The 27,541-nt window shown below is 35.8% G+C and overlaps 3 protein-coding genes across 3 annotated transcripts; 1 reads left to right on the forward strand and 2 right to left on the reverse strand.

The window, feature by feature from the left end:
* The first annotated feature begins 16,093 nt into the window (after window positions 1-16,093).
* On the forward strand, window positions 16,094-18,523 carry LOC144843399 (uncharacterized). Its single transcript, XM_078700183.1, has 2 exons — window positions 16,094-18,217; window positions 18,272-18,523. Exons 1-2 carry the CDS (start codon window positions 16,094-16,096, stop codon window positions 18,521-18,523), a joined length of 2,376 nt encoding a protein of 791 aa, XP_078556309.1.
* Window positions 18,524-20,984: 2,461 nt separating this feature from the next.
* On the reverse strand, window positions 20,985-23,194 carry LOC144843400 (uncharacterized). The gene is made up of 2 exons (XM_078700184.1): window positions 21,795-23,194; window positions 20,985-21,003 (listed from the first exon to the last, which is right to left on the reverse strand). The coding sequence occupies exons 1-2, from the start codon at window positions 23,192-23,194 to the stop codon at window positions 20,985-20,987; spliced, it is 1,419 nt and encodes a 472-aa protein (XP_078556310.1).
* Window positions 23,195-23,256: 62 nt separating this feature from the next.
* Window positions 23,257-25,242, reverse strand: LOC144843401 (uncharacterized). Its single transcript, XM_078700186.1, has one exon. It carries the CDS (start codon window positions 25,240-25,242, stop codon window positions 23,257-23,259), a length of 1,986 nt encoding a protein of 661 aa, XP_078556312.1.
* Between the last annotated feature and the right edge of the window lie 2,299 nt (window positions 25,243-27,541).

A 27,541-nucleotide genomic window follows, 5' to 3' on the forward strand; every position in this document is an offset into this window, starting at 1 on the left:
TTGATTGGGAAAAAGCATTTGACCGTGTGAGTCACCCTAAACTATTACGTAAGCTCCACAATTTTGGTCTATGTGGTCCAATTTTGAAATGGATGGGCTCATTTCTTACTGATCGTTGCCAACAGATTGTCCTCAATGGACTGATATCTGACCGTACACCTGTTGTTTCAGGTGTACCTCAAGGGTCGGTACTTGGCCCATTACTTTTCAACTCGTTCGTTTTTGACCTCCCTATGTCGATCACATCTCAAATTAGACAATATGCCGACGATACGGTGGTGTTTAGGCCAATTAGATGTGAATATGATGCGATATTACTTCAAAAAGATCTAGATAACATCGATGAATGGTGTCAAAATAACATGATGAGACTTAATGCTAAAAAATGCAAAGTTCTCCATATTACTCGCAAACGTAATCCCATTCATGCTCGTTATCATATTCACACTAATGACCTTCAAGCAGTTACCTCCTACAAATATCTTGGTATTCACTTTGAAAGCAATCTCTCTTGGTCAACACATGTGTCCGCAATTACCACAAAATCTCTCCACATTGTCGGATTCATAAAGCGTTTTGTGATATTTAACGACCCTGTAATTTTGATGAGGCTTTTTAACGGTTTATGTAGGCCCATACTTGAGTATGCTGCCCCTGTTTGGGTGCCTCATCAAAAACAACATATTACTAGCATAAATAAACCTCTTCGAAGGATCACAAAATTGTGTGCTAAGGGCGATTACGAGCAACGGCTCGAACATTTAAATTTACCATCTATGGACCAGAGAGTGTGTTTTCTCAGTATACTTTTTATTATGAAATGTATGTATGGTCAAATTGATCTTAATATTCACGATTTTGTTGATTTTAATCCAAGGTATTCCGAATCAGTTACTTTTAAACACAAATATGCCAGAACCAATTCTTTTAAATATTCATTGTACACTAATTTTCCCCGTGTATGGCAAGAGATTCCTAATTATATTAGAGAACATTCTTTATTTAGTTTTAACACATTTGTGACAGCTCTTCGGTCTTATGTCAGGCAACTTTAAACTTTTTATTTTTTTTATCTTTAAACAATCATTTTTATCTGTACATAATATTTATATATATATATATTTTAGATTCAATTTTATTGATTGTTCAACTTGATGCCTCGCAATTTTAAAATTTTTATATCTTTGTATTTTTATGGTTTACTTATATGTTCAAGTGCAGTATATGGAGAGCCATCTCGATAGTGCTTTGCACTCATGGCAATCCTCAGGGTGCTGCACCGCTGTCTTGTTGTCATGTATTTTTGTGCCTGAAAATTGAATAAAATAAAATAAAAAAAATAAAATAAAACAAAAAAAATGTTTAAACAATTATTTTTTTAGAGAGACAAATTATATCTTTAACCTATACTAATACAAATTTGATGGTTAAGTGCAAAGATGATTATTTTATGGTGAAGTGTGCTTTTGCGTAATTATTTTTCATGTCAATAGTGGCAATATTTGGTGCATCTCTTAATGTCTGGTCTAATTCCATTTTGAATTTTGAAGTTTAAATATGTCTGGTTTCATTTGATAAGTCTAAATTGTTACAAAAATGATGAGTGTTGCTCTTCAGTACTCTTCCTTTCACATGTCCAGCTGAGTTAAAACATGTGCAATATTATAGTTAAGATATTAAGGTTTACAAATACTGTACTATCTTAATATTTGTTATTTCTGAATCACTATATATTTATTATTTGTCAATAAGATAAATTGTTGTTCTGTACCTGTAGTATATAGCCAGAAAAGATAAATGATTTTTAATAGCCAAATGATGTAGATTTTTAATAGCCAAAGGATAGCCAATTTATATCTATTTTTAACAGTCCATTTATGTAGATTTTTAATAGCCCAATAATAGCTAAAATGTAGATTTTTAATAGCCCAATAATAGCTAAATGTAGATTTTTAATAGCCCAATAATATAACTAAACGTAGATTTTTAATAGCCCAATATTAGCTAAATGTAGATTTTTAATAGCCCAATAATAGGCAATTAATTAGTAGATTTTTAATTACCAAATAATGTAGATTTTTAATAGCCCAATAATAGCCAATTTATGTAGATTTTTATTAGTCCAATAATAGCCAAATAATGTGGATTTTTAATAGTCCAATAATAGCCAAATAATGTAGATTTTTAGTAGACAAATAATAGCCATTTTTAAGTAGATTTTTAATAGCCCAATAATAGCCAATTAATGAAGATTTTTAGTAGACAAATAATAGCCATTTTTAAGTACATTTTTAATAGCCCAATAATAGGCAAATAATGTAGATTTTTAGTAGCTGAATATTAGCCAATTATTTAGTAGATGTTTAATAGCATATTAATAGCCAAATAATATATATTTTTAGTAGACAAATTATAGCCATTTTATGTAGATTTTTAATAGCCAAATAATATAGCTAAACGTAGATTTTTAATGGCCCGCCAATATTAGCTAAATGTAGATTTTTAATAGCCCAATAATAGGCAATTAATTAGTAGATTTTTAATTACCAAATAATGTAGATTTTTAATAGCCCAATAATAGCCAATTTATGTAGATTTTTATTAGTCCAATAATAGCCAAATAATGTAGATTTTTTTAGCCCAATAATAGCCAATTTATGTAGATTTTTAATAGCCAAATAATGTAGATTTTTAATAGTCCAATAATAGCCAAATAATTTAGATGTTTAGTAGACAAATAATAGCAATTTTTAAGTAGATTTTTAATAGCCCAATAATAGCCAAATAATGTAGATTTTTAGTAGACAAATAATAGCCATTTTTAAGTAGATTTTTATTAGCCCAATAATAGCCAAATAATGTAGATTTTTAATAGCCCAATAATAGCCAATTTATGTCGATTTTTAATAGCCAAATAATAGCCAAATAATGTAGATTTTTAATAGCCCAATAATAGCCAAATAATGTAGATTTTTAATAGTCCAATAATAGCCAAATAATGTAGATTTTTAGTAGACAAATAATAGCCATTTTTAAGTAGATTTTTAATAGCCCAATAATAGCCAAATAATGTAGATTTTTAGTAGACAAATAATAGCCATTTTTAAGTACATTTTTAATAGCCCAATAATAGGCAAATAATGTAGATTTTTAGTAGCTGAATATTAGCCAATTATTTAGTAGATGTTTAATAGCATATTAATAGCCAAATAATATCTATTTTTAGTAGACAAATTATAGCCATTTTATGTAGATTTTTAATAGCCAAATAATATAGCTAAACGTAGATTTTTAATGGCCCGCCAATATTAGCTAAATGTAGATTTTTAATAGCCCAATAATAGGCAATTAATTAGTAGATTTTTAATTACCAAATAATGTAGATTTGTAATAGCCCAATAATAGCCAATTTATGTAGATTTTTATTAGTCCAATAATAGCCAAATAATGTAGATTTTTTTTAGCCCAATAATAGCCAATTTATGTAGATTTTTAATAGCCAAATAATGTAGATTTTTAATAGTCCAATAATAGCCAAATAATTTAGATGTTTAGTAGACAAATAATAGCCATTTTTAAGTAGATTTTTAATAGCCCAATAATAGCCAAATAATGTAGATTTTTAATAGCCCAATAATAGCCAATTTATGTCGATTTTTAATAGCCAAATAATAGCCAAATAATGTAGATTTTTAATAGTCCAATAATAGCCAATTAATGTAGATTTTTAATAGTCCAATAATAGCCAAATAATGTAGATTTTTAATAGTCCAATAATAGCCAAATAATGTAGATTTTTAATAGTCCAATAATAGCCAAATAATGTAGATTTTTAGTAGACAAATAATAGCCATTTTTAAGTAGATTTTTAATAGCCCAATAATAGCCAAATAATGTAGATTTTTAGTAGACAAATAATAGCCATTTTTAAGTAGATTTTTAATAGCCCAATAATAGCCAAATAATGTAGATTTTTAGTAACAAATAATAGCCATTTTTAAGTAGATTTTTAATAGCCCAATAATAGCCAAATAATGCAGAATTTTAGTAGACAAATAATAGCCATTTTTAAGTACATTTTTAATAGCCCAATAATAGGCAAATAATGTAGATTTTTAGTAGCTGAATATTAGCCAATTATTTAGTAGATTTTTAATAGCATATTAATAGCCAAATAATGTATATTTACTCGGAATGTACTCGGAAGAAATTCTAGACATCACATATTGGGAGGTGCAGCATGCAGTCAAAAACATGAAACGAGGGAAAGCACCAGGACCAGATAACATTTTAATTGACACAATCAAAGAGGGGGAGGACGTCATTGCTAAGGAGCTGGCGAAGCTATACACAGCTTGCTTACATCAGGGGAAAGTGCCAGAGAAGTGGAAAGAATCTAACATGATCATCCTTTTTAAGAAAGGGGACAAGAGGGATCTCAAAAACTACAGACCTATTAGTCTTCTTTCAAACATATACAAGTTGTTTACAAGAATCCTGACAAATCGAATGAAAAATTCACTTGATAAACACCAACCCAGAGAACAAGCAGGGTTTAGGAGTGGTTTTTTCTACCATGGATCATATTCATACACTGAACCAGCTCAAAGAAAAATGCCAAGAATACAACAAACCACTTTGTATGGCCTTCATAGACTATGAAAAGGCATTTGATTCGGTGGAGACACAGTCAGTTCTAAAAGCTCTGCAAGATCAGGGAATTCATTATAATAAGTACATTAACCTACTCAAGGACATCTACACCAACTGCACTACCACAGTTACGATGCACAAACCAAGCGAGAAAATCCACATAAAGAAGAGTGTCCGACAGGGTAGTAACAAAGTGCGAGGCAGCGAGGCAGGCGAGGCAGGGAAGGCAAGCGAGGCAAGTCAGAAATTTATGCAAGGCATCGTTTTACCATCATCAAAAAATGCGAGGCATCATTTTATCATTTCTCAAAATTGCGAGATTGAAGTAGCCTAGGCCTAGACCCGCTAGGCTAGTTCCCTTTTGCACCTGCCTTGTATTTTAACCAACTTTATCCTGAATACCACAGCTTAGAATTAGTAGGCCTACTTTAATGAAGAAAAATCACATAAAAGTAACAATAAATCCATTAAATTGGTGATTTTACAGACGTTTTTCTCGCATATTGCGAATTTCGCACACTCAATGTTCAATATTTTGGTTTCTATGGAACGCCAAAAGAGCAAAATTAATTAGAGGGCTAAAAACTCTGTGGAATCCATATATTTAACGCATTATTTGGTGAAAATCACGTACAATTTCAATAGATTTTGTCACTGTCAGTAAGGAAAAATGTTACTGTTGATACTGTACACGGTTTCGTTAACCTTTTAAAGAATAAAATAGAAAAATTCATCATAATATCCTTAATAGGATGTCCTAGGTCTAGACTAGGTAGTGATGTTGATTTAGGATCAATTATTATTCTTTGAAAACAGAACAGTATCAGCAGTAACATTACAGCATTTTTATTGACAAATTAACAAATATATTGAAATAAAACGTGTTTTTCACCAATAAATGCATGAGAAATTGACGCATTCCACTGAGTTTTAGTCCTCTATTATCGTTGCTCTTTTGGCGCTCCATAGAAACAAAAATATTGAACATTGAATAAGTGAAATTCGCGAACAGTGTGCGAGAAACACGCCTGTAAAATCATTAATTTAAGGATTTATTTGTTACTTTTTATGTGATTCTTTCATTAAAGTACTCATGAGGTATACTTCTAAGGTGTGGTATTCACACGATAAAGTTAGTTATCAAATTTGGAGTAAAAATACAAGCGAAGGAAACTAGCGCCAGGTTAATTAGTACGTACATGGACAACAATAAATAAAAATCGTTCGTAATATACCTAGCTTACTAAAACAGGAATAGTGTATCATTATTAAATATTACACCAATTATTATTATATCAAAATTGATTAAATTATTTTCTACATAGGCCTCTTATCTAGGTTAGGGCTAAGCATATTAGCTAAAGTTTAATTTTAGGCCTAGTATTACAATTGTCGGACGTAAGTCTTTTTTCACACGCGCTCCAGAATTCTCTCGCAATTTTTTTCTTTGCGGCATGTTATTTGATCGGCATATCAGTTACCTTTTATTCACCGCCAGTTATTGAACTTGTCCTGGCAATCGCTGTTCACCTTATTTGCGAGAGAGGTACACGTGTTGATTTCCTAGAGAATGGAATGTCAAAAATGTCTTTGGTACGCCGCTCAGAGAGATGTCTGTGCGTTGCTGCTGAAACCACGTGCTATAGGAGGAGGGTTAATGCGCCACAAGGCCGAATCCTCTGAGCTGAGGGCAGAATCTCGGGTCTACCGGATCGAGGCGCAGGGGTGTGACAAAATATTATTTTCACTCTGCTATGTTCGAGAGACATGTTAAATTAATTGTAAAGTGAACACGCTCGAAATGCCAACAAACATGGCAGTCATTTGATGAGTGTGTCGCTATAACAATTATTGTTTATCGAAAGTTGAAGACTGTCGTTCAGATTTTTGATCCGTAGTTTGGGCACTTTTGTAATAGTAACATTTGACACGATATGACTTGAATGAAAAAACAATCGTTACATAAAAATAAACAACATGATGAGTGTATACACGAATCTATTTAGATACGCTTGTATCGATTGATTATTAGGCCTATAATATAGCATAATAGCACGTTAAGATATGCCTCGCACCTTTTTGAAATTGTAAACTACATGCCTCGCATGCCTCGCACTTTTGGAAATGATAAAATGATGCCTCGCACAAATATTTGGCGTGCCTCGCATGCCTCGCTGCCTCGCACTTTGTCAACACTCTGTCCGACAAGGCGATACAATTTCACCTAAACTGTTTACAGCTTGTTTGGAAGGCATATTTCGCTCACTGGAGTGGGAGAATAAAGGAGTGAATATCAATGGAGAAAAAATTAATCATTTGAGGTTTGCAGATGACATTGTTGTCCTGGGAGAGCAAATCAGTGAAGTGGAGGATATGCTTAAAGACCTTGCAAATGCCAGCAAATGCTGTGGATTGAAAATGAATATGAAGAAAACAAAAGTTATGGCAAATTCCATGGTACCTCATGGTTCTGTGACTGTTAATGGCAATAAAATTGATGAAGTAAATGAATATATCTATCTGGGGCAGAGATTTAGCCTGAGAGAAAAGAATCAAGAACAGGAGATAAAGAGGAGAATCAGATTGGGCTGGTGCCAATATGGTAAACTGAGCAACATCATGAGAGGGGAAATACCGTTAAGCCTAAAAAGAAAGGTCTTTAATCAATGCGTGTTACCAACCATGACATATGGAGCTGCGACCTGGGCACTGTCAAATAAAATGGAAAAGAAAATAGCAGCAGCACAGCACAACATGGAAAGAAATATGCTCGGAATCACATATAAAGACAGAAAAACAAATGAATGGGTGAGAAAACAAACACAAGTTCAAGACATTATAAGAACTATCAAATTAAGTAAGTGGAAGTGGGCTGGACATATCAGTAGGAGAAGAGACAACAGATGGACTTCGCTAATGACATCATGGAGACCGATGGATGGGAGTAGAAATAGAGGAAGACAAAGAGTGAGATGGCGAGATGAAATAGACAAGTATTGGGGTACAGTGCAGTGGCAGGGAGCAGCTAGAGATCGTGCACTGTGGCAGAAACATGCTGAGGCTTTCGTCCAGCAGTGGACTGACAACAGCTGATGATGATGATGATGAATGTATATTTGTATTAACAAGGCCAACAGCCATTAAGTCGCGTGCTACAATGCATAGTGATACCGGACCGACAGACAGACAGACAGACAGACCAACCGACCGACATAGTGAACTATCTATTTAATAATTGGCTATTAAAAATCTACATAAAATGGCTATAATTTGTATAGTCATTTTGGTATACTTGAGCACAGTGATAAAGAATAGGATAAACTTAACAATATACAACAAAAAATTATAGCCATTTTATGTAGATTTTTAATAGCCAAATGATAGCCAATTTATGTAGATTTTTAATATCTGCTTAATAGCCAATTATTAAATAGATTTTTAATAGCCTAATAATAGCCAAATAATGTAGATTTTTAATAAATAAATAATAGCCATTTTATGTAGATAAATTATAGCCAAATAATAGCCAATTTATATAGATTTTTAATAGCCAAATAATAGCCATTAATTAGTAGATTTTAATAGCTCATAAATAGCCAATTAATGTAGATTTTTAAAAGCCAAATAATAGCTAATTAAGAGTCAGTTCTAGATAGATTATTGATGGTCTAGTAATATTTGTATTTAGTAGGTGTCACCTACTAATATCATCGCGAAATATGCTAATGAGGCAAAAATCTACTAACAACTATAACAAATCTATCAAATATCTATCTATTAGTAGGTGATAAATAGGCGAAAGCTCTATATCTACTAAGCCGGATAGACTAAGGCTAACCGCTATAGAGCTATATCTACTAAGACTTTTTGTTATGGGCATAAAACATTTAAAATTATGCGCACCAAGTGAATCAAATCAAAATGATTTAATCTCTTTGTTTGTTAGATTACGATTATTTTATGCTGTCAAATTTTATAACAGAACATATGCCGAACAAAAGAAATGTACATCAAAAAATCAGAAAGTTAATAAAAATATCTCATTTGTAATGTACGATATGCATGCGTGTTTATGAGTTTTATTATGGTTTGTATATCAAGCGTACAAACCAACAAAATATGAATTGGCCTATATTGACCCAGGCTTGGTATAAAAATTGTCAAGGTGCTGGAAGTTGAGTCGAAAATAATAAAATAATAGAATACTTTATTACTTTGGGGTGTCTAGAAAACTAAGACCTAAGATATCTTAGTTAAAACTAAGATATCTTAGGTCTTAGTTTTCTAGATCCGAGAAACTGAGATTTTTTTTAATGGTGGGTTGTACCATTATATCAAGGGTAATGTATGTTTAGTGACTTTTTAATGGTTAGAATTAGATTAGTCTATTTACCACTATTTTCAGTTAACAGTTTTAGAATTTTCTGGTGGTACACATAATATACCTACACACAATTACAGTATATAAAGAAATGGCAAGCTCTTATTTATACTGTAACTATTTCTAGTTGATTTTACAACCAGACCATTTAGTGTTATTTAGATAGTTATTTATTTTCTCACAAATGCATTTAAAATCAAGTTAAAATACAATTTATTTTTTTTTTATTTATTCTTTTTTTTTAGTAATTGGCCAGATTAATTTATAGATATATTGTCCCCCTGAAAAAATAATTCTTTTTTTTTTAATATGCCATTTTATTTCACCAAAAATTGGATCGGACAAAAAATGTTTTTACCTAAAAAACTGTAATTTAAAGCAAAAAATCTTAGAAATAAACCCCCTTTAGTGGTAATAGCATAATCTAATTCTAACCATTAAAAAAGTCATTAAAATACATTACACTTGATAATGATACAACCCACCATTAAAAAAAATATTTTTGTTTTCTAGATCTAGAAAACTAAGAATAGATATCTTACTGTAGGTCTTAGTTTTCTAGATCTTAGTTTTCTAGATCTAGAAAACTAAGATATCTTAGGTCTTAGTTTTCTAGACACCCAATACTTTGCTTCTTTTCTCGGTTTTCATTTGATCGTTTGAAACTACACTAATTTAAAAAAAAAGCATAACAAACGTTGGTATTTGGTGAAAATACATTATATATTAATTTATTCTTAACTGATACTCGATTGTTTTAATTATTTTCTGGACGAAAAAAGTCCGCCACAATGCTTTATTTTATATGTTTTGTTATTCAGACTGCAATTTATACATCCGCCCTTATGAGGGCGGGCATCACCGCTCTGTTACAAATTTCTAATGCAAAAATCGCGGATTACTCATTCTTTCCTTTTTTTTTCTTTTTTTTAATTTATTCATATCAACATATTCATTTCAAATTCATATCTTAACGCTTTCATGTCTTAACATATTCATTTCACGTTCATGTCTTAAAGATGTATTGTCCCCCAAAAACATGAAAAATGAAGATTAATTAAATCGGACTGAATATCTTATTTTATAGTTTTAATAAAGTTAATCACTTCTGTTGAAAAAAAAATGAAAAAAAAAAAAATGTTTTCACTTGTAAAATGATAAAATAAATGGTTAAATTCAACCAAAAATCCATTGGCTGGCAGCCAATATTGACCATTTTTTGCTTTAAATTACATTTTTTCAGGTAAATACATTTTTTTTAGATCCAATTTTTGGTTAAAGTGGATAACTATTACGTTACATTAAAATGGAATATTAAAAAAAAATGTTTTAAGAATTATTTTTTCAGACAATACATCTTTAATGTGTTCATACCTTAACTTTCATTTCACATTCATATCTTAACATATTCATATCTTAGCGTTCATTTCACATTCATATCTTAACGTTCATTTCACATTCATATCTTAACATATTTTTATCTTAACATTCATTTCACATTCATATCTTAACGTATACATATTTTAACTTATTCATATCTAAGGTGTTCATATTCCAACATATTCATATCTTAACATATATTCATATCTCAAGGTATTCATATCTCAACATATTCATACCTTAACGTGTTCATATCTTAACATTTATTCATATCTTAATATATTCATTTCACATTCATATCTTAATATAATCACTTCACATTCATATCTTAACATGTTCATTTCACATTCATATCTTAACATATTCATATCTTAATATATTTATATCTTAATATATTCATTTCACATTCCTATCTTAATACATTCATATCTTAACGTATTCATATCTTAACATATGCATTTTAATTCATATCTTAAAGATGTATTGTCCCTTGAAACACAAAAAAATGAAGGTCAAAATATTCTAAATTTAAAATCGCCATATCAAAGTAATATTAAAGTTATTCACTTTTAGTCGAAAATTCGAGCCAAAAGCAACAAGTTTACGTAATTAACAGGTAAATTAGTTTGATTACATTTCGTCTGGAAAATCGTCGCGAGCGAAAGTAAACAAAGATTTCAAACCATGAGTACGCATTATGCATATATGCTAATTAGGATTGTTTACAACTCATCACGGTTGAGAAGGTATTTTCACACAGATCGTGAGGAAGTTTTATGATTATGCATACAGAGTAGCCAAACAAGCGCGTTTCATTATGGGATATGTTTTGATCGAAAACTTTGACTGGAAGTCAAAGTTATTTTTTTAACAAAAAAACGTCTGTATTTCAGTTAAATGATTTTTTTTTCGACAAATTTTTGGTGATAGTTAATAACTATTATGATACTTCAAAATGACCTCTTTTTTCGAAATCTGTTATTTTTTATTTTTTTTGGAATGAGTCAAAGGGACAATACATCTTTAACATATTTAATTAATTAATTAATATTAATTTCTTAAAATCCATTTAGGCTGAAATTTTCACGAACACGCCCCAAAACCTGACACTTTCAATTGCTTTTTAAATGAGCAATCCATATCTAATCTCTAGCTCATTTAAAAAGCAATTGAAAAAGTCGGGCTTTGAAACATGTTCGTAAAATTGCAGCCTAAATTTATAAATTGTGAATGAAGCAATAACTATTAAGTGGTTAACTAGGAAGTTTTCAATTTCTGTGTTGACAAATATAAGTGTATGGGTTGAAATGACTATATCTGGCAGTTTTAACTTGTGTAAAAGCAACTTAAATTTTCACCAAAAACTAACTACCTCCCTACATGAAACAAACATATGGTTATAATTATCTTCTTCATTACAAACTTTACATAAGGCAGAATTAGATAGTTTCCATTTAAACAAATTTTTTCGACATGATATAAGTCTATAAATAAACTTATAGCTGAAATCCATCAACTTTCTTTCTTTAATTTTGTACATTATTCATTCTTGTGATATATTCTTTGGAACTATAGTAACAGACATACTAGCTTTTGAAATAGTCCTGGCTGTTTCACATTAATTTTTGGTTCGTTCTCCAGATTTCGATCAGGTATTTTATTCTTTAATCGTCCATCTAACTTGATGTATGATGTCCGAAACAATATAGGGTTAAACCTAAGCAATTAACTATCAAAGCAAAAACCACTTGTTAAAGCTAGCGGTCAACGAAATCAAAACAACAACAATAGTTACTTCTTTCGGTGGGTGGCCGATGACACAGTAAATAACCAAGAGCTGATTGGTTGAATTTCTTCTCTGCATATAACGGTGTCTAATATATCATATCATGATAACTTCGTAAGATCATGATAATTAACAGGCTCTCCGAGTATGGGCGGCCATTAGGGCCATTGATTTTTTAAAACGTTCGTTGTTTTTTAACATAGTTCTTTGTTTTAATTGTTTACTATTATGGCCCTAATGGCCGCCCATATCCGAGAGCACATTAGCGGGAATCAACGTGATAAACAAGATCACGTTAACGACTTCCTGCAGGTTTCTATAGAACATCATGATAAAGAAACTCACGATAATTTCTGAATGTGAACCTAGCTGCTAAGTTCTCGATAATAAGGTACATCCGGTACGCTAAACAATGAAAATATTATTAGATTGTATTTTTAATCTTTTGTTTGTTAATCTGTTATTTTATCATTCAACGTTATTATTTTGTCTCCAAATAAATTTCATTACAAATTTACTTAGTATAGTTATCCTTAATATAAAATTTAGTCAGTACACTATTGAATTTATTGCAACTTTAATTGTTACCATGGTTACTCCTAGTTTTGACCTGGAGTACCACACTGTATTATCATTAAGGCACTTGTTTGGATTTGGACATTCCAATGCATTGACTTAATTTGTACATTGTACAGTATAAAGTATTAGTAATACATTAGCATTCACTGAGAGAAGTCCACAAGCTTTTATATGCTTTTCGTTTACAATTTTCATTTCTTTTTATATCTTTGACGTGTCTCTATTTGAGAAGTTAATTTATAATTGTTATTTTAACTTTTAATTAGGCCATATATAGGTCCATATATACTATTTAATCAAGTTACTACTTTATATAGTACTGGCTATATATGTACAGTATCTATCTTAATAATTACAGTCTACAATCTAGGACGATGATTTATTGTTAATTCATTCCTTGTCTTAATGCATATAAGGCATAATTTTACCATTGATGCCTATACCTTTGTTGAAATGTTATAGCAATTAAAGATATTAATAAATTTAGGTTAGTATAGCAGTTATATATTTTTGATTAGCAGTTACGTTACCTTTTTTGCTTAAACAGCTAAATACAATGTTTGTACGCTGTATTGCTATTTTTAATGTAGTCTAGATAATGTTTTTCTTTGTAATCCTCCACAGTTTTACCAATATAATATACTACGATACGACGCATAATAAACGTTAGTAACGAAACTCTAACTATATGTACATCTAGTGTCTTATTTGGTTATCTGGCTGTCTAGAAGACGCGACCGTTATCGAGGGCAGCACAGTAAAAACACTACTCAACCTTCAACATCTACAAGATCCGGAAGAAACTACAACTTAGGTAGTCAAGAAGATCGTCGATTGGACAGAATAAATCGACTATCAGCATCGGAACCAAGGCTCGCATCTATCGTGACAAGTCACCAACAGCAGCCATTGCTACATGCACAACGACAGTCTCCAGAAGATGATCATGTCAGTACTCAATCATCGACAACCAGCTCTGCACGAGCACGTGCAAGAGCTGAAATTACTAAAGCCAAACTCCAGTTTGCCCGAAGAGAAGCAGAAATTATGCGTAAAGAAGCCGAACTGGAAAGGCAAAAGGCTCAACAACAAGCAGACTTCTATCTTCTTCAAGCTGAAAAAGAAGCTGCCATGGCAACAGCAGAAGCGGCAGCCTACGAAGATAATGAAATTGAATTTAGACCTCCGAGCCACACCACAAGTTTATCTGAACGGCTAGGCCTGCCGCCTCCTCAGAATTCAGCTCAACGCAACACTATGTGACCAGACATTTCACACCCATCCCTCAGGAAGAACCACAACGGCAATCAATGCAGTTACCAACATCTCAACCTGTCGACCATTCCAGTTTCCCAGCAGTTGATGCATTGACAAATCATCTTATGCGGAAAGAGCTTGTAGCGTCAGGTCTTCTCAAATTCGATGACAAGACAGCCAACTATAGACCTTGGAAGGCATCGTTTAAGAGAGTCACCAATGACCTGCGCTCGTCATCGTCTCAAGAACTCGATCTAATTACAAAGTGGTTAGGGGAGCAGTCGTTACAACTTGTGATGCCTCTTAGAGCCATCAATGTAAATAATCCCGAAAAAGGTTTACACATGGTATGGGAAAATCTGGACAAAACGTATGGTGCTCCAGAAGTCATTGGAAGGGACCTACTTCAACGACTTGAAGAATTTCCAAAGTTCCAACTCAGGGACCACCTGAAGCTTCGTGAGCTTAAACACCTTCTTCTTGAAGTAAACTGTGCAAAAGAAGAAGGACTGTACTCCGGATTACTGTCACTGGACTCAGCACATGGTGTAAATCCGATAGTTACAAAATTGCCTTATAACCTTCAAGAAAGGTGGATGTCAAAGGGAACACAGTATAAGACGGAAAAGAAGGTCACCTTCCCTCCATTCAAAGTTTTTGTGGATTTTGTAACCAATCAGGCGGATATGCGAAATTACCCCAGTTTCCAATCACCTGTGTCGGAGAAGCCTGCACGCAACAACAAACCACCCCCAAGATCACTTGCCGTGAATAGAACAAATGTTGGCCCAATGCCACATGGCAAAAAAGAGACTGATTGGTGTCCGATACACAAAGCTAGACACACTTTGGCAAAGTGCCGTTCCTTCAAGCAGAAACCAATAGAAGAGAGAAAGGCTCTGCTGAAGGAGTGTAACCTTTGTTACAAATGCTGCGCATCAAACACACATCAAGCCCGTGACTGCAAAGAAGCGATTGAGTGTGTAGTATGTAAAAGCAAGAGGCACATCACCGCCATGCATCCAGACGCCACTTCAAACAACACCGCGGTCCAAGAATGTTCTTGCTTCAACCTCACAACAAGACGGCGAGGAGAGAGAAGATGGTGTCAAACCGTCACTCTCCCCGCTTTGCACTCAAGTGTGCAAAAACATTCCTGGCGGACGTTCATGTTCCAAAATTTGCAAGTTACTGATCTTCCCAGAAAACCGTGAAGCTGAAGCGCTTGTGGTTTATGCAGTCATTGACGACCAGAGTAATGGGACACTGGCAAAACCACAATTATTGGACCACTTCCGGAACACATCAAAACCTACTTCCTTTACCTTACGTACCTGCTCAGGAAGTGTTCAAACGTTGGGAAGATTTACCAACAAGATGTGTATTCGATCTATGGACGGCAAAACATTGATAAAGATACCGTACATAAGAGAATGTGAAATGATTCCCGGTAACATGGAAGAAATACCATCCCCTGATATTGCTCTTCATCACCCTCATCTAAACGAAATCGCAAATCAAATGGAAGAGGTTGATCACCAAATACCAATCTTGCTCTTGATTGGCAGAGATGTAGTACAAGCGCACAAAGTCAGAGAGCAGATAAATGGCCCAGACGATGCTCCTTACGCTCAACGACTCGATCTAGGTTGGGTAATTGTCGGCGAAACATGTTTAGACGAAGTTCAGCTGCCGCTGGAGCAAACCAATGTATATAAGGTGAACGTCACACAGTTTCCAACCTGCCCTGATGCGATCCACTTGAGCGAGCAAAACGACAACGAGCCTGAAATAGGTCGAACAGTATTTAATGTTGGAGAAAACGATGATAAGCCTGCAATGTCTGTTGAGGATCGTCAGTTCATGAACATAATGAACAATAATGCATTCAGGGATGACAAGGGTAGTTGGGTAGTATAGCTCCTCTACCATTCAAGCCGTTAAGACAACCTCTACCAGACAATCGTGATCTGGCTCAACGAAGATTCAATAGTTTGTGCAAAACCTTAAATAAAAAACCAGAACAGAAGAAACAATTCATTGAATTTATTGGAAACATGGTAAAAAACAAAAATGCAGAAGTAGCACCGCCTATAGAAGAAGGAAAAGAACGATGGTACCTCCCCGTGTTCGGAGTTTATCACCCACAGAAACCAGGCAAAATAAGGGTGGTGTTTGATTCAAGTGCAGAGCGGAAAGGTGTATCTCTCAACAAAGTTCTGTTGAGTGGTCCTGACCTCAACAACTCCTTGCTGGGTGTCCTCTTGAGATTCGGGGAAAGAACCCATTGCGGTGATGTTGAACAGATGTTCTACTGCTTCAATGTTCGAGAAGATCATCGTGACTATCTTAGATTCATGTGGTTCAAGGACAACAACATGGTTAACGAAGTAATTGATTACCGAATGAAAGTCCACGTGTTTGGTAACAGCCCATCACCATCAGTGTCTATCTATTGTATGGGCAGAACAGCAAAAGAATACGAACAAAAATATGGTTCGGAAGCAAGTCAGTATATTTTGCGTAATTTTTACGTTGATGACGGACTAACATCATTACCTACTGCAGAAGAAGCAATTGCCTTAATACAAAAATCGAAGGCAATGCTTGCAGAAAGCAACTTACACCTTCACAAAATAGCGTCCAACAGTGGACAAGGAATGGCTGCTTTGGACGAAGCAGACAAGGCCAAAGACCTATTTGACCCATTGGGTCTTGTATCACCAATCACTCTACAAGGGAAAATCCTTGTGAGAAAGTTAAGCTCCGGAACTGTCGATTGGGACGCTCCTCTTAATCCAGAATACAAAGAAGAGTGGGACAGTTGGAAACAGTCACTAGCCCACCTGGAAAATCTCAAGGTACCAAGATGTTATGTACGCACTTCGGTAAAACTTGCTACGAGAAAAGAGTTGAGTATTTTCTCAGATGCGTCAACTCAAGCTATCGGAGCTGTCGCCTATCTTACTGTGACCAGCGAAGTAGGCCGTCACACTTGGTTCGTTTTATCCAAGAGCAAGGTAGCTCCCAAACCAGCTCACACAGTTCCTAGATTGGAATTGTGTGCTATGGTATTAGCGACTGAAATGTTCGAACTCATAAAAGATGAAATGGACATCCGCTTTGATACGGTGAAATTTTATACGGACAGTCGTGTAGTGCTTGGTTACATAAATAATAAGACACGCCGCTTCTATGTTTATGTAGCAAATAGAATCAACCGGATCACAAAATCAACATCTCCAAGTCAATGGCACTATGTAGCAACTGAGAGCAACCCTGCAGACTTTGCCTCAAGACCAACTGCTCCAGACGCTCTCATTTGCAGCAACTGGTTTGATGGCCCAATCACTCACGTTTTTAAACGTTTCTCTGATTGCCAAAGACTGTTACTTGTAATAGCAAAACTTAAGAAGGTGGCAGCTTCGTTCAAGTTGAAAAAGAACAACGGATGGGGAATGTTTACTTCCCAGATAACACTAGAGGAGATTAGCGCAGCCAGAATCGTTGTGGTGCAGGCGGTCCAAGAAGAGACGTACCTAGATGAAATTGCATGTCTAAAAAGGAGACGTCCATTACCAAAGACCAGCACTCTTCGAAAGTTAGATCCTATTTTGGGAGACGACGGGCTACTTAGAATCGGAGGGCGCTCTGAAAATCTAGAGATAGATTACAACCAAAAACATCCAAAAATTCTACCAGCGGATAACCATGTGGCAACTTTGATTGCTAGATATCATCACCGCAGAGTGGCCCATCAAGGTCGTCACATAACTGAAGGAGCAATACGATCCGGTGGATATTGGGTTATTGGAGGAAAACGGCTTGTTTCAACAACGATATACAAGTGTGTGACTTGCAGAAAATTAAGAGGCAAAACTGCGACACAGAAGATGGCAGACTTACCACTAGACTGCATCACACCATCACCTCCGTTTACCAGTGTTGGCATAGACGTCTTTGGACCCTGGAATGTGACTTCTAGACGTACCAGGGGTGGAAGTGCCAATAGCAAACGATGGGCGGTAATCTTCTCGTGCATGTCGACTCGTGCCGTGCACATTGAAGTTCTAGAGACAATGACAGCTTCAAGCTTAATCAACGCCCTTCGCAGATTCTTTCCACTTCGTGGACCAGCAAGAATTATTCGATCCGATAGAGGAACTAATTTTGTTGGAACGGTAAGGGAACTCAACCTCTAGATAGGAACGCATAATGTTAAAAACTTTCTTCAGTCTAAAGGATGCAAACGGATCTTCAACCCACCTCATTCGTCCCACATGGGAGGAGCCTGGGAGAAGATGATAGGAATTGCACGCCGCATTCTCGACTCCATGTTGAATCAACATCAACAAGCAAGACTGACCCATGAAATTCTTACAACGTTGATAGCAGAAGTCGTGGACATTATTAATTCCAGACCATTAGTACCGGTTTCAACTGATCCTGATGCACCAACAATCCTAACTAGACCGGCTTCAGAATGAGCTAGGTGCCACCCGGAGAGGACATTAATGACACAATGTTTTCTTGGGCCCTTATCATGTGTATGAACAGAAAAGTTCAGGTAAACGCGCATCTTGGGGTGGGTTGGGGTGATAAATCAAAATGGCCGCCAAAATAGCCCCATTTTACTAAAAAAATCATATTTTTGTCATAAGTATTACTTAAAACAAAAATGAAAGTAAACCATTAAATATGGTCACGTACCCTTTATAAACTACCATCAAGAATATATGTAAAATACCATGCTTTCAAACTATTATGGCGATCACCATTTAGGCAAAATGGCGTCTAAAATAGGTTAAAATTAGAAAAAGTCATAATTTTAGCTATAAATATCAGTTTATTTAGCAATACACACCACAGTATACTATTATGAAGCTGGTTTGTGTAATAACATGCTTCAAATTAAATATTGTGTCCACCATACAGGCCAAAATAGCAAGTAAAATGGAGAAAATGGTCGTGAATATGTGACATATGATTTTTATTGCCGTTACGCAATAAATTTGGTAGTAGTCGCTGTTTCTAAAACGCAGTAGACACACAACAAATCAACAGTACGAACGTCAAGTATATTCCGTTTATTTTAGCTGGCTTAACACAATACGACTGCTTACCGGCAAGCTGGCTTAACAACACCACTGCTTTTACCGGTTATAATCTTCTATCTACGTTAAAGATGTATTGTCCCTTTGTCAAATTCCAAAAAAATTAAAAATAAAAGATTTTGAAAAAAAGTGGGTCATTTTGAAGCATCATAATAGTTATTAACTTGCACCAAAAATTAGTCGAAAAAAAAATCATTTAACTGAAATACAGACGTTTTTGGTTCAAAAAATAACTTTGACTTCCAGTCAAAGTTTTCGATCAAAACATATCTCATAATGCAACGCGCTTATTTGGCTACTCTGTATGCATAATCATAAAACTTCCTCGCGATCTGTGTGAGAACACCTTCTCAACCGTGACGAGTTGTAAACAATCTTAATTAGCATCATGCATAATGTATAATCATGGTTTGAAATCTTTGTTTACTTTCGCTCGCGATGATTTTCCAGAAGAAATGTAATCAAGTTAATTTAGCTGTTAATTACGTAAAATTGTTGTTTTTGGCTCGAATTTTCGACTTAAAGTGAATAACTTTAACATTACTTTGATATGGCCAATTTAAATTTAGAATATTCTGACCTTCATTTTTTTGTGTTTCAAGGGACAATACATCTTTAACACTGCTTTATACACTGTAACACTTGTCCAACTGGTAAACAGTAACTTACTAACATAGATTCCGCATCTCCGTTGCCTTTTATAAGCGGACCCATTTGTTATGCAAATTAGCAACTTTACGGCTGACTAAGCCCACAACACCACATGGTGTATAACAATACAGTACTAACTTTACTGTAGCAACATGGCTCCCTTGTCAGGATGACTTTTATACTAAATCCTGGCATAAACATACAATCTAAACTTTTAAAGAATAATAATAAAATATAATAAATAATAAACGTTTTATCGTGAAATTATTTTAAAGTCATATGTGTTTTAGTCATAACACAAAATTATAAGGCTCCCTGACGGGGATGGACCTCTATTTACTAGATTCATCCAAATCGTTGTTAGCTAAGAGTAGCAGTAGCTTGTGAATTGGCAGCTCCAAGTAACCTCTTTGGTGACGCAACTTAACTTTCCTAACGAGACCATCATCGTCGGTGAAGACGTTTACAACCAACCCAAGTTTCCAACTGTTTCTTGGTACATTGTCATCTTTGATGAGGACCACGTCACCCACATGCATATTACGTCTGGTACAATTCCAAGTTTTTCGAGGTTGTAACGTTGACAAGTATTCGTTCCTCCATCGGCTCCAGAATTGGTTGGCCATGTATTGCACTCTTCTCCATCTTCGTCTACAATATAGATCTGCAGATTGAAATACCCCAGGTGGTGGAAGCAATACCTTAGATTTCATGGTGAGTAGATGGTTAGGTGTTAGTGGCTCAGGTGAAGATGGATCAACCATATTGTCTACAGACAAAGGTCTGGAGTTTACGATGTTCTGGACTTCACTCAGGAATGTTCTAAACGTTTCGTCATTCATTTGTTCACCACATTGGTCGAGTAAAGGTTCCAACGCACTACGAACTGTACGGATTTGCCGTTCCCAGACGCCTCCCATGTGGCTGGCAGATGGTACGTTAAACTTAAATGATATCCATTCACATTGTTCTTCTCTTAGAAAGCATTTGACTCTTTCCTCATTAAATTCGTTGTTGGCACCAATAAAGTTTGTTCCCTGGTCAGATCTAATTTGTCTGACTGGACCCCGCACACTCAAGAAGCGCCTTAAAGCATTGATAAAAGCATCAGTCTCAAGTGAATTGACGGATTCCAAATGAACGGCTCTGCATGCCATACAGGTAACCAACATTCCATATCTTTTCACTTTACTTCTTCTCTCCTTAATAAAGAATGGCCCGAAGAAGTCTAAAGCACAATATGTGAAAGGCGGATGTTCTTCTATCCGATCTTGTGGCAAGTCTGCCATTTTCTGATTACCAAGAGTTCCCCTTAACTTTCGACATCTCACACAGTGATGTATGTATTGAGAGACAGCACTTGTGGCTCCAATTACCCAATAACCATTCTGTCGCAGACAGTTTAAAGCTCAGGTACAGGCATGAATTTTAAATATAATATCTGGTTAATTGTACATAAATCAAATATTTGTAACAGAAATCAAGACGAAAAAACATGAATTTCCCTTAATATGGTCAAATACAAAATTTGGCAATATTCTGCCATAAAAACCAGGAATACTTTTTTTCAGTAGTTAGGTAGTTAACCTAATGTAATAACATGTCTGGTGACTCCCTAGAAGGTGAAAAAAGATGGTGGATATACGGTGGATAATTTTTGCTATAACATGAAAATAAAAATCTGAAGTTGAATAAAAATACCAGAAATGTAAAATTCAAGTTATATTACTTATATTTAGTCATCTGATAAAATTGTTTACCACACCGTTTAGTTTTCATAGCTTTTTAAAATGCCGCTCTATTTACAAAATGTGTGTACAAAAGAATAGAGATTTTACTGTGTAATTTGAACTATCCCCCCACTGATAAGAAAGTGCTTTTTTTCAACAAGCTCGTGTAACACAAATAAAATCCCAAAAATTATGAAACATAGGGGAAACTATAGATCGATAATTATTGGAATGTATGATCAATAGAAATTTTTTGCCCGCACCTGGCCTTTAAGGTTGAGCTTCTTCCCATGTGATTGACTTTATTATGATAATGATTGATCAGTAGATTTGTAATACTTGAATTTCGAGGTATGATAACAGGATGACGGATCTCAATTGGCATTGTTGATTGACGAAGTCTACCACCCAAGCGCAGAATACCAACTTTGTCCAAGAAAGGATTCAACTTATATAAAGCGCTGGTCTTCTTAAGTTTCTGCTTCTTCAATTGAGTATAATTCCGATCTTTATGCTTTACATTAGACGTGACATCATCAATTAAGGCCAATTCTGAAGGAAAATGTTTGGACTGAACATGCATTACAATAGTGTCCTCTGCCAATTGAAGATCACTTACAGTAGGCGTATACTGCGCTGAGGCATTTGATGACGTTTTTATGTTTGTGGCGATCATCCATCTTTTCTTCAGATTAAGCAAACGGGCTATGGTGAGTTTCACTTTAGACCAACTAGACAGCTTAACAAGTAATCTATCGATTATGTGATTCTGAAGAATGGCCTTTGTAGATAATACATTAGAACGTTTAAATTCCGTTGCAATTGTTTTGGATGCGTCATCATCGATGATCAATTTATCCCTCTTTATTTCAACAGTTTGTTTTAAAAAGTCTGGACCCACTAACCATTTTGCATTAGATGACAGTTTATGAGCTGATAATCCTCTAGATGCCTCATCACTAGGGTTTGCTGAAGATTCTATGTAGCTCCAATCAATCACATTTGTACGGTCATGGATTTGCTGAACTCTGTTGCCCACGTACATTTGGTAACGATTAGCCTCGTTTTCAATATAACCCAGCACCACTTTGCTGTCTGTCCAGAAATATTCTTTAAGATGTAGATCCATTTCTTTAACTATGAGTTGACTCATTCTTGCTGACACAACCTCCGCAGCTAGTTCTAGGCGTGGAATTGTCATTTTTCTTTTAGCAGGTGTGACTCTTGCTTTTCCCGCAACGAAGGACACCGCTATCTTGGCCTCTTCATCAACTAAACGCAAGTAGGAGCACTGTCCGTAAGCAATCTCGCTGGCATCCGAGAAGTGGTGCAATTCTGAAGAAATCACTCTTCCTAACCAGATTGGTTTGTAGCAACGTGGAATCTTCACCTGACTTAAATTTTGAACATCCACCCTCCAAGCATGCCATCTTGATGTCAGCTCCGGATTCAACATGTCATCCCAATCAAGGTTCTCTTTACATAGAGTTTGAAGAATTATCTTCCCAACTATCAGGACAGGAGCTGCAAATCCAAATGGATCGTAAATAGAGCTGATGGTTTTCAAAACATTTCGTCTTGTTGTAGGAAGGTCGTTGAGCTGCACTCTAAACTTAAAGTTGTCGCTTTCGACACACCAGGATACACCAAGTACTCTTTCCATTGGTAACGAATCAGATTTTATATCTAAATCAAGCAAGGACTTTCCACGTTCAGATTTTGGTATTACGTCCATTTATGAAGCCTCAAACCTGCATCGGCACACAAACCAGTACTACTTTTCATGAGAGCGATGGCGTCTTCGGGAGAGCTTACTGACTTGATACCATCGTCTACGTAGAAATCATTTCTAACAAAGTCTGCAGCTTCTTTTCCCCAATGCTTCTCACCATCATCTGCTGCTTTTTTTAAACCGAAGTTAGCACATCCTGGAGAACTTGTCGCCCCAAATAAATGTACCATCATCCGATATTCTGTCACAGGGTTCTTTAAATCGCTATCCTTCCACCAAAGGAACCGCAACAAGTCTCTATCGCATTCGTTCACAAAGAATTGATGGAACATGCCCTTGATATCTGCCATCAAAGCAACACGCTCTCGTCGGAATCGCAATAGCACACCAAGAAGGCTGTTAATTTGATTTGGTCCAGGTAGAAGACCATTGTTTAATGAGGTACCCTGGTATATTGCAGAGCAGTCAAAAACTACTCTTATCTGGCTCGGTTTTCTGGGATGATATAGCCCTGTGTGTGGTACATAATTGACCTTTCCATTGGCTAAGTTTAGTAATTCCGCTGGAACTTCTTCTGCGCAATGTGCCAGGACATCTTCCATGAATGTAAAGTAGTCATTTTTAAACGTTGGGTTTCTACTAAACCTCCTTTTTAAACTATTCAGACGCTTTACTGCTAAGAGTCTGTTGTTAGGTAGTTGCATATTATGATTACGTAGTGGTAGAGGCATCTCGTAATGACCATCTTCCCTTTGTCTTATACCATCTCTTAATGTATTTATGAACAATTTGTCTTCAACAGACATCATAGTTCCCACATTTTGATCAGCAAAATCGAGCTCCATCATTTCTTGCACCTTGCTTGAAGTGATGACTTCTTTGTAAAGTGTGGATGAAAATACTCTTGAATTTGTAAGGTCTTCTGAGATTATCCGATTAGATACTGCCGGTGGTTTGCATATGGTACCAACTATACCCCATCCAAGAGCAGACCTTTGTCCATATGGATGATTTTCTTCTCCAGCAATAATGTCTCTTGGTCGAATAGCTTGAGGCACATCATTCCCAATCAACAAAGCTACGGGAACCTCAGGCATGTATGGTGCAATTTGGTTGGTTAATGACTTGAGATGATCCCATTTGGCTGCTACATCCGGTGTTGGAATTTGTGATCTTCTAGCTGGTATCTCATTTCTAGAATATACAGTAGGCAACTGCATCACCGTTTGCCTATCATAGCTGAGAAGTTCCAATTTGTTGACTCTTCTGCAATTCACTATATGATTAGAAGCATGTAGAGTTGACAATTTCAATTGCACATGTTCGCCTTTCAGTTGTAAATACTGTAGTACCTTGTCAGAAACGAAACTGGTATTACTCTGTGGATCTAGAATACAGTATACTAATTTCTCTATGGTAGAACCCTTGCTTCTGACCCATACTGGTACTATCATGGAGTTGTCATTACATCCATATTGATCACCGCAGACAAGAGTACATTTGTTGTCATGTGATTTTTTAGGTTGAGTATGCAGACAGGTAGGATGCGGGTCACCACATTGTTGACACTTGACAGTCGCCTTACAGTCTGCCGCTACGTGTTCTGGCATACAACACTTAAAGCACAATTGCTTTGAGAATATAAACTTCTTTCTCATAGACCAGGGTATGACCAGGAATGATTCACATTCATCTAAGCGGTGTGGTGACTGGCAAAATGCACATGAATCTGTCTTTGTAGTCTCCGTTTTCAAACTTGAATGCCAATTTTTCCTTTTAGATTTATATTCTTCTTTTGATGTTCGAGGAGCATCTTTTGTATGCCTTGTACCTTCCAACATTGGTAGATTAGCTTCTTCTGCTCTGCTACTTAAAAACGATGCAAATTGTACCAAGGTCGGATTAACACCATTTTTCAAGCAAGATGACACAATTGATCTCCATTTATTTTCGATATAACTTGGAAGTTTATTGAGCATCTTGCAGTTTTCGGAAAAGTAATTTAAAATACCCAAGTCAGGAATTGTCCGCTGTGCAACCACTAGCTCATTTATAAAATCCGAAAAGTCTCTTAATCCGGAATTATCCTTTCCGTTGATTTTAGGCCATGCCTCAAGCTATGACCATATCTAATCTGCAGCTCTTGTCTGGCCTTATAATAAGCGTCCTCTGTTCGAAGCATCAAATAATTGTTTACTAGACTTTTCGGCTTTCCATCCAGATGTTGTCTTAAAAGATGAAGCTTTTCATTGGTAGTGACGGTCTTAGTCTCAATTAGAGCAGAAAACGCTGCCTCCCAAGCTGAAAATTTCAATGGATCACCGTCAAACTTATCCACTGTGATTGAAGGTAGTTTAAATGAATCCGTCAATTCCCGAATAAGTGCTATGGTACCAAGTGCCGATGTACCCATTGTTGTTGGTACTTGATCACTAGCAATCGGTATTTGTAGAGGATTATAAGGGTTAGATAATGAATTTGTAGGATAACTTCTTGGTGGCATCAGTCCATAACTTATAGACGTTGTAGGCATTGAGTAGATAGCACTTGATTGTAAATATGACGTTGCTGACACAGGTAGGTAAGTTGAGCACACAGAGATAGGTTGGTATGAAGACAAACTGGTCGACGTCACAGCTGTATTAGCTCCAGACAGGTAAGTCGAAGACGAAGGTGGTAAGGCCCAAGGCAGGAAAGTTGAACTCACTGATGACGTTACAGTACCAGACAGGTAAGTTGAACTCACTGATGACGTTACAGCACCAGACAGGTAAGTTGAACTCACTGATGACGTTAAAGCCCATGGCAGGTAAGTAGAATAACTAAACAACCTATCAGTATTAGTATATCTTGTTCGATTGGACATCACAGGAACATAACTTGCCGTTGTATTAGGTATCGATGTTACATAATCTGTTGTGTGAGCAGGTGTGGTTACTACTGGAACATAGTTAATTGGATTTACAGGTGTCTCACAGACATAAGTCGAGTTACTAGGTTTGGTGGACATCACAGGAACATAATTAGAGTAGGCAGTTGGTGTAGTAGACAACGTAGGTACATGAGCCATGCCGATAACTGATGTGGAAGTGGGCGTGGAAGTTGAACTGATTGCTATTGTAGTCATCACTGGAACACAAGTCAAGGTGACTGCCGTAGCAATCACTGGTACACAAGTCAAAGTAGCTGCCGTACCTAATTATGGGACGCAAGTAGAAGTAGAAGTGTCTGCCGTTGTCGTAGTCATCATTGGTCTGCATGTCGAAGTGACCGTTGTAGACATTGCTGGTGCAATGGTTGGTAGTGTAGGAGTATGACTTGCCGTTGTGGTTGCGTATTGCTGTTTCGAAATGATAGGATGAACAGTCCCAGCTGCTTCTGGCAAATCATCCAGGAATCGTTGCAAGTGAAAAGGAGTGCCTTCCATTTCATCACTACTCGGTAATGACTGTGATTCATCACTGTGCACACCAACACGCAAGACATCTAATCTCGCCTGACACTTGGCTAATTCCTTCTGTTGCTTCATATGTGCAGTTTCAGTTTTAAGCTCTAATCGTTTTTCGTCTAACTCAAGCTTCTGTATAGTAGCATCACGATCCAGCATAAACTTATGATGCTTCAACTCACGTTCCACTGTACTGTACTCCAATTCAGCCTTCAATTCAGCCTCCTTGGTTTTCTCCAACATTCTCATATGATCTCTCCTTACACTTGATGTAGTACTACGGGATCGTTCAGAATGATTAGAAGAGTGCCTTTTTGAATGAGATGAGGGTTTACACGACCTTTTAGACGATTTTTTAGACGATTGTTTAGACGAGTCTTTAGATGGGCGTTTAGAAGACACTTCTTCCTCATGGCTATTATGCACATGACTTTCAGGCACACTTAATACTGGTGAAGCTTTACTTACTTCGGCATGCGCCAATTCTAACATTTCTGCGTATTCTATTCTATCATCTGTTCCAAGAAGAGGTGTAAGTTCGGTATAAATCTGTCTGAGTACTATCTCCTGCTCTATCATTTGACCAATCAGATCTTCCTTAGGACCTCGTGCACTAGCCACCATTTCTATACATTTTTGCAACTTCTTCCTTTCTTTTGCAAAGGCCTTTCCCTTCACCTGCTTCGTGTATTCTAAACCCTTTTCAGTTAACTTTCTTTCTCTGGGTTCCATGCTAAATAAATACACAAATCAGCTATCAATAACAAACAACGAAATCATATAAAATTACTTCTCTTTATCTTGATTTCAACAACAGGTTCTCGAATACA

Source organism: Antedon bifida, chromosome 5 (assembly GCF_963402885.1).
Source record: "Antedon bifida chromosome 5, ecAntBifi1.1, whole genome shotgun sequence".
In the NCBI taxonomy this organism is placed as follows: domain Eukaryota; kingdom Metazoa; phylum Echinodermata; class Crinoidea; order Comatulida; family Antedonidae; genus Antedon; species Antedon bifida.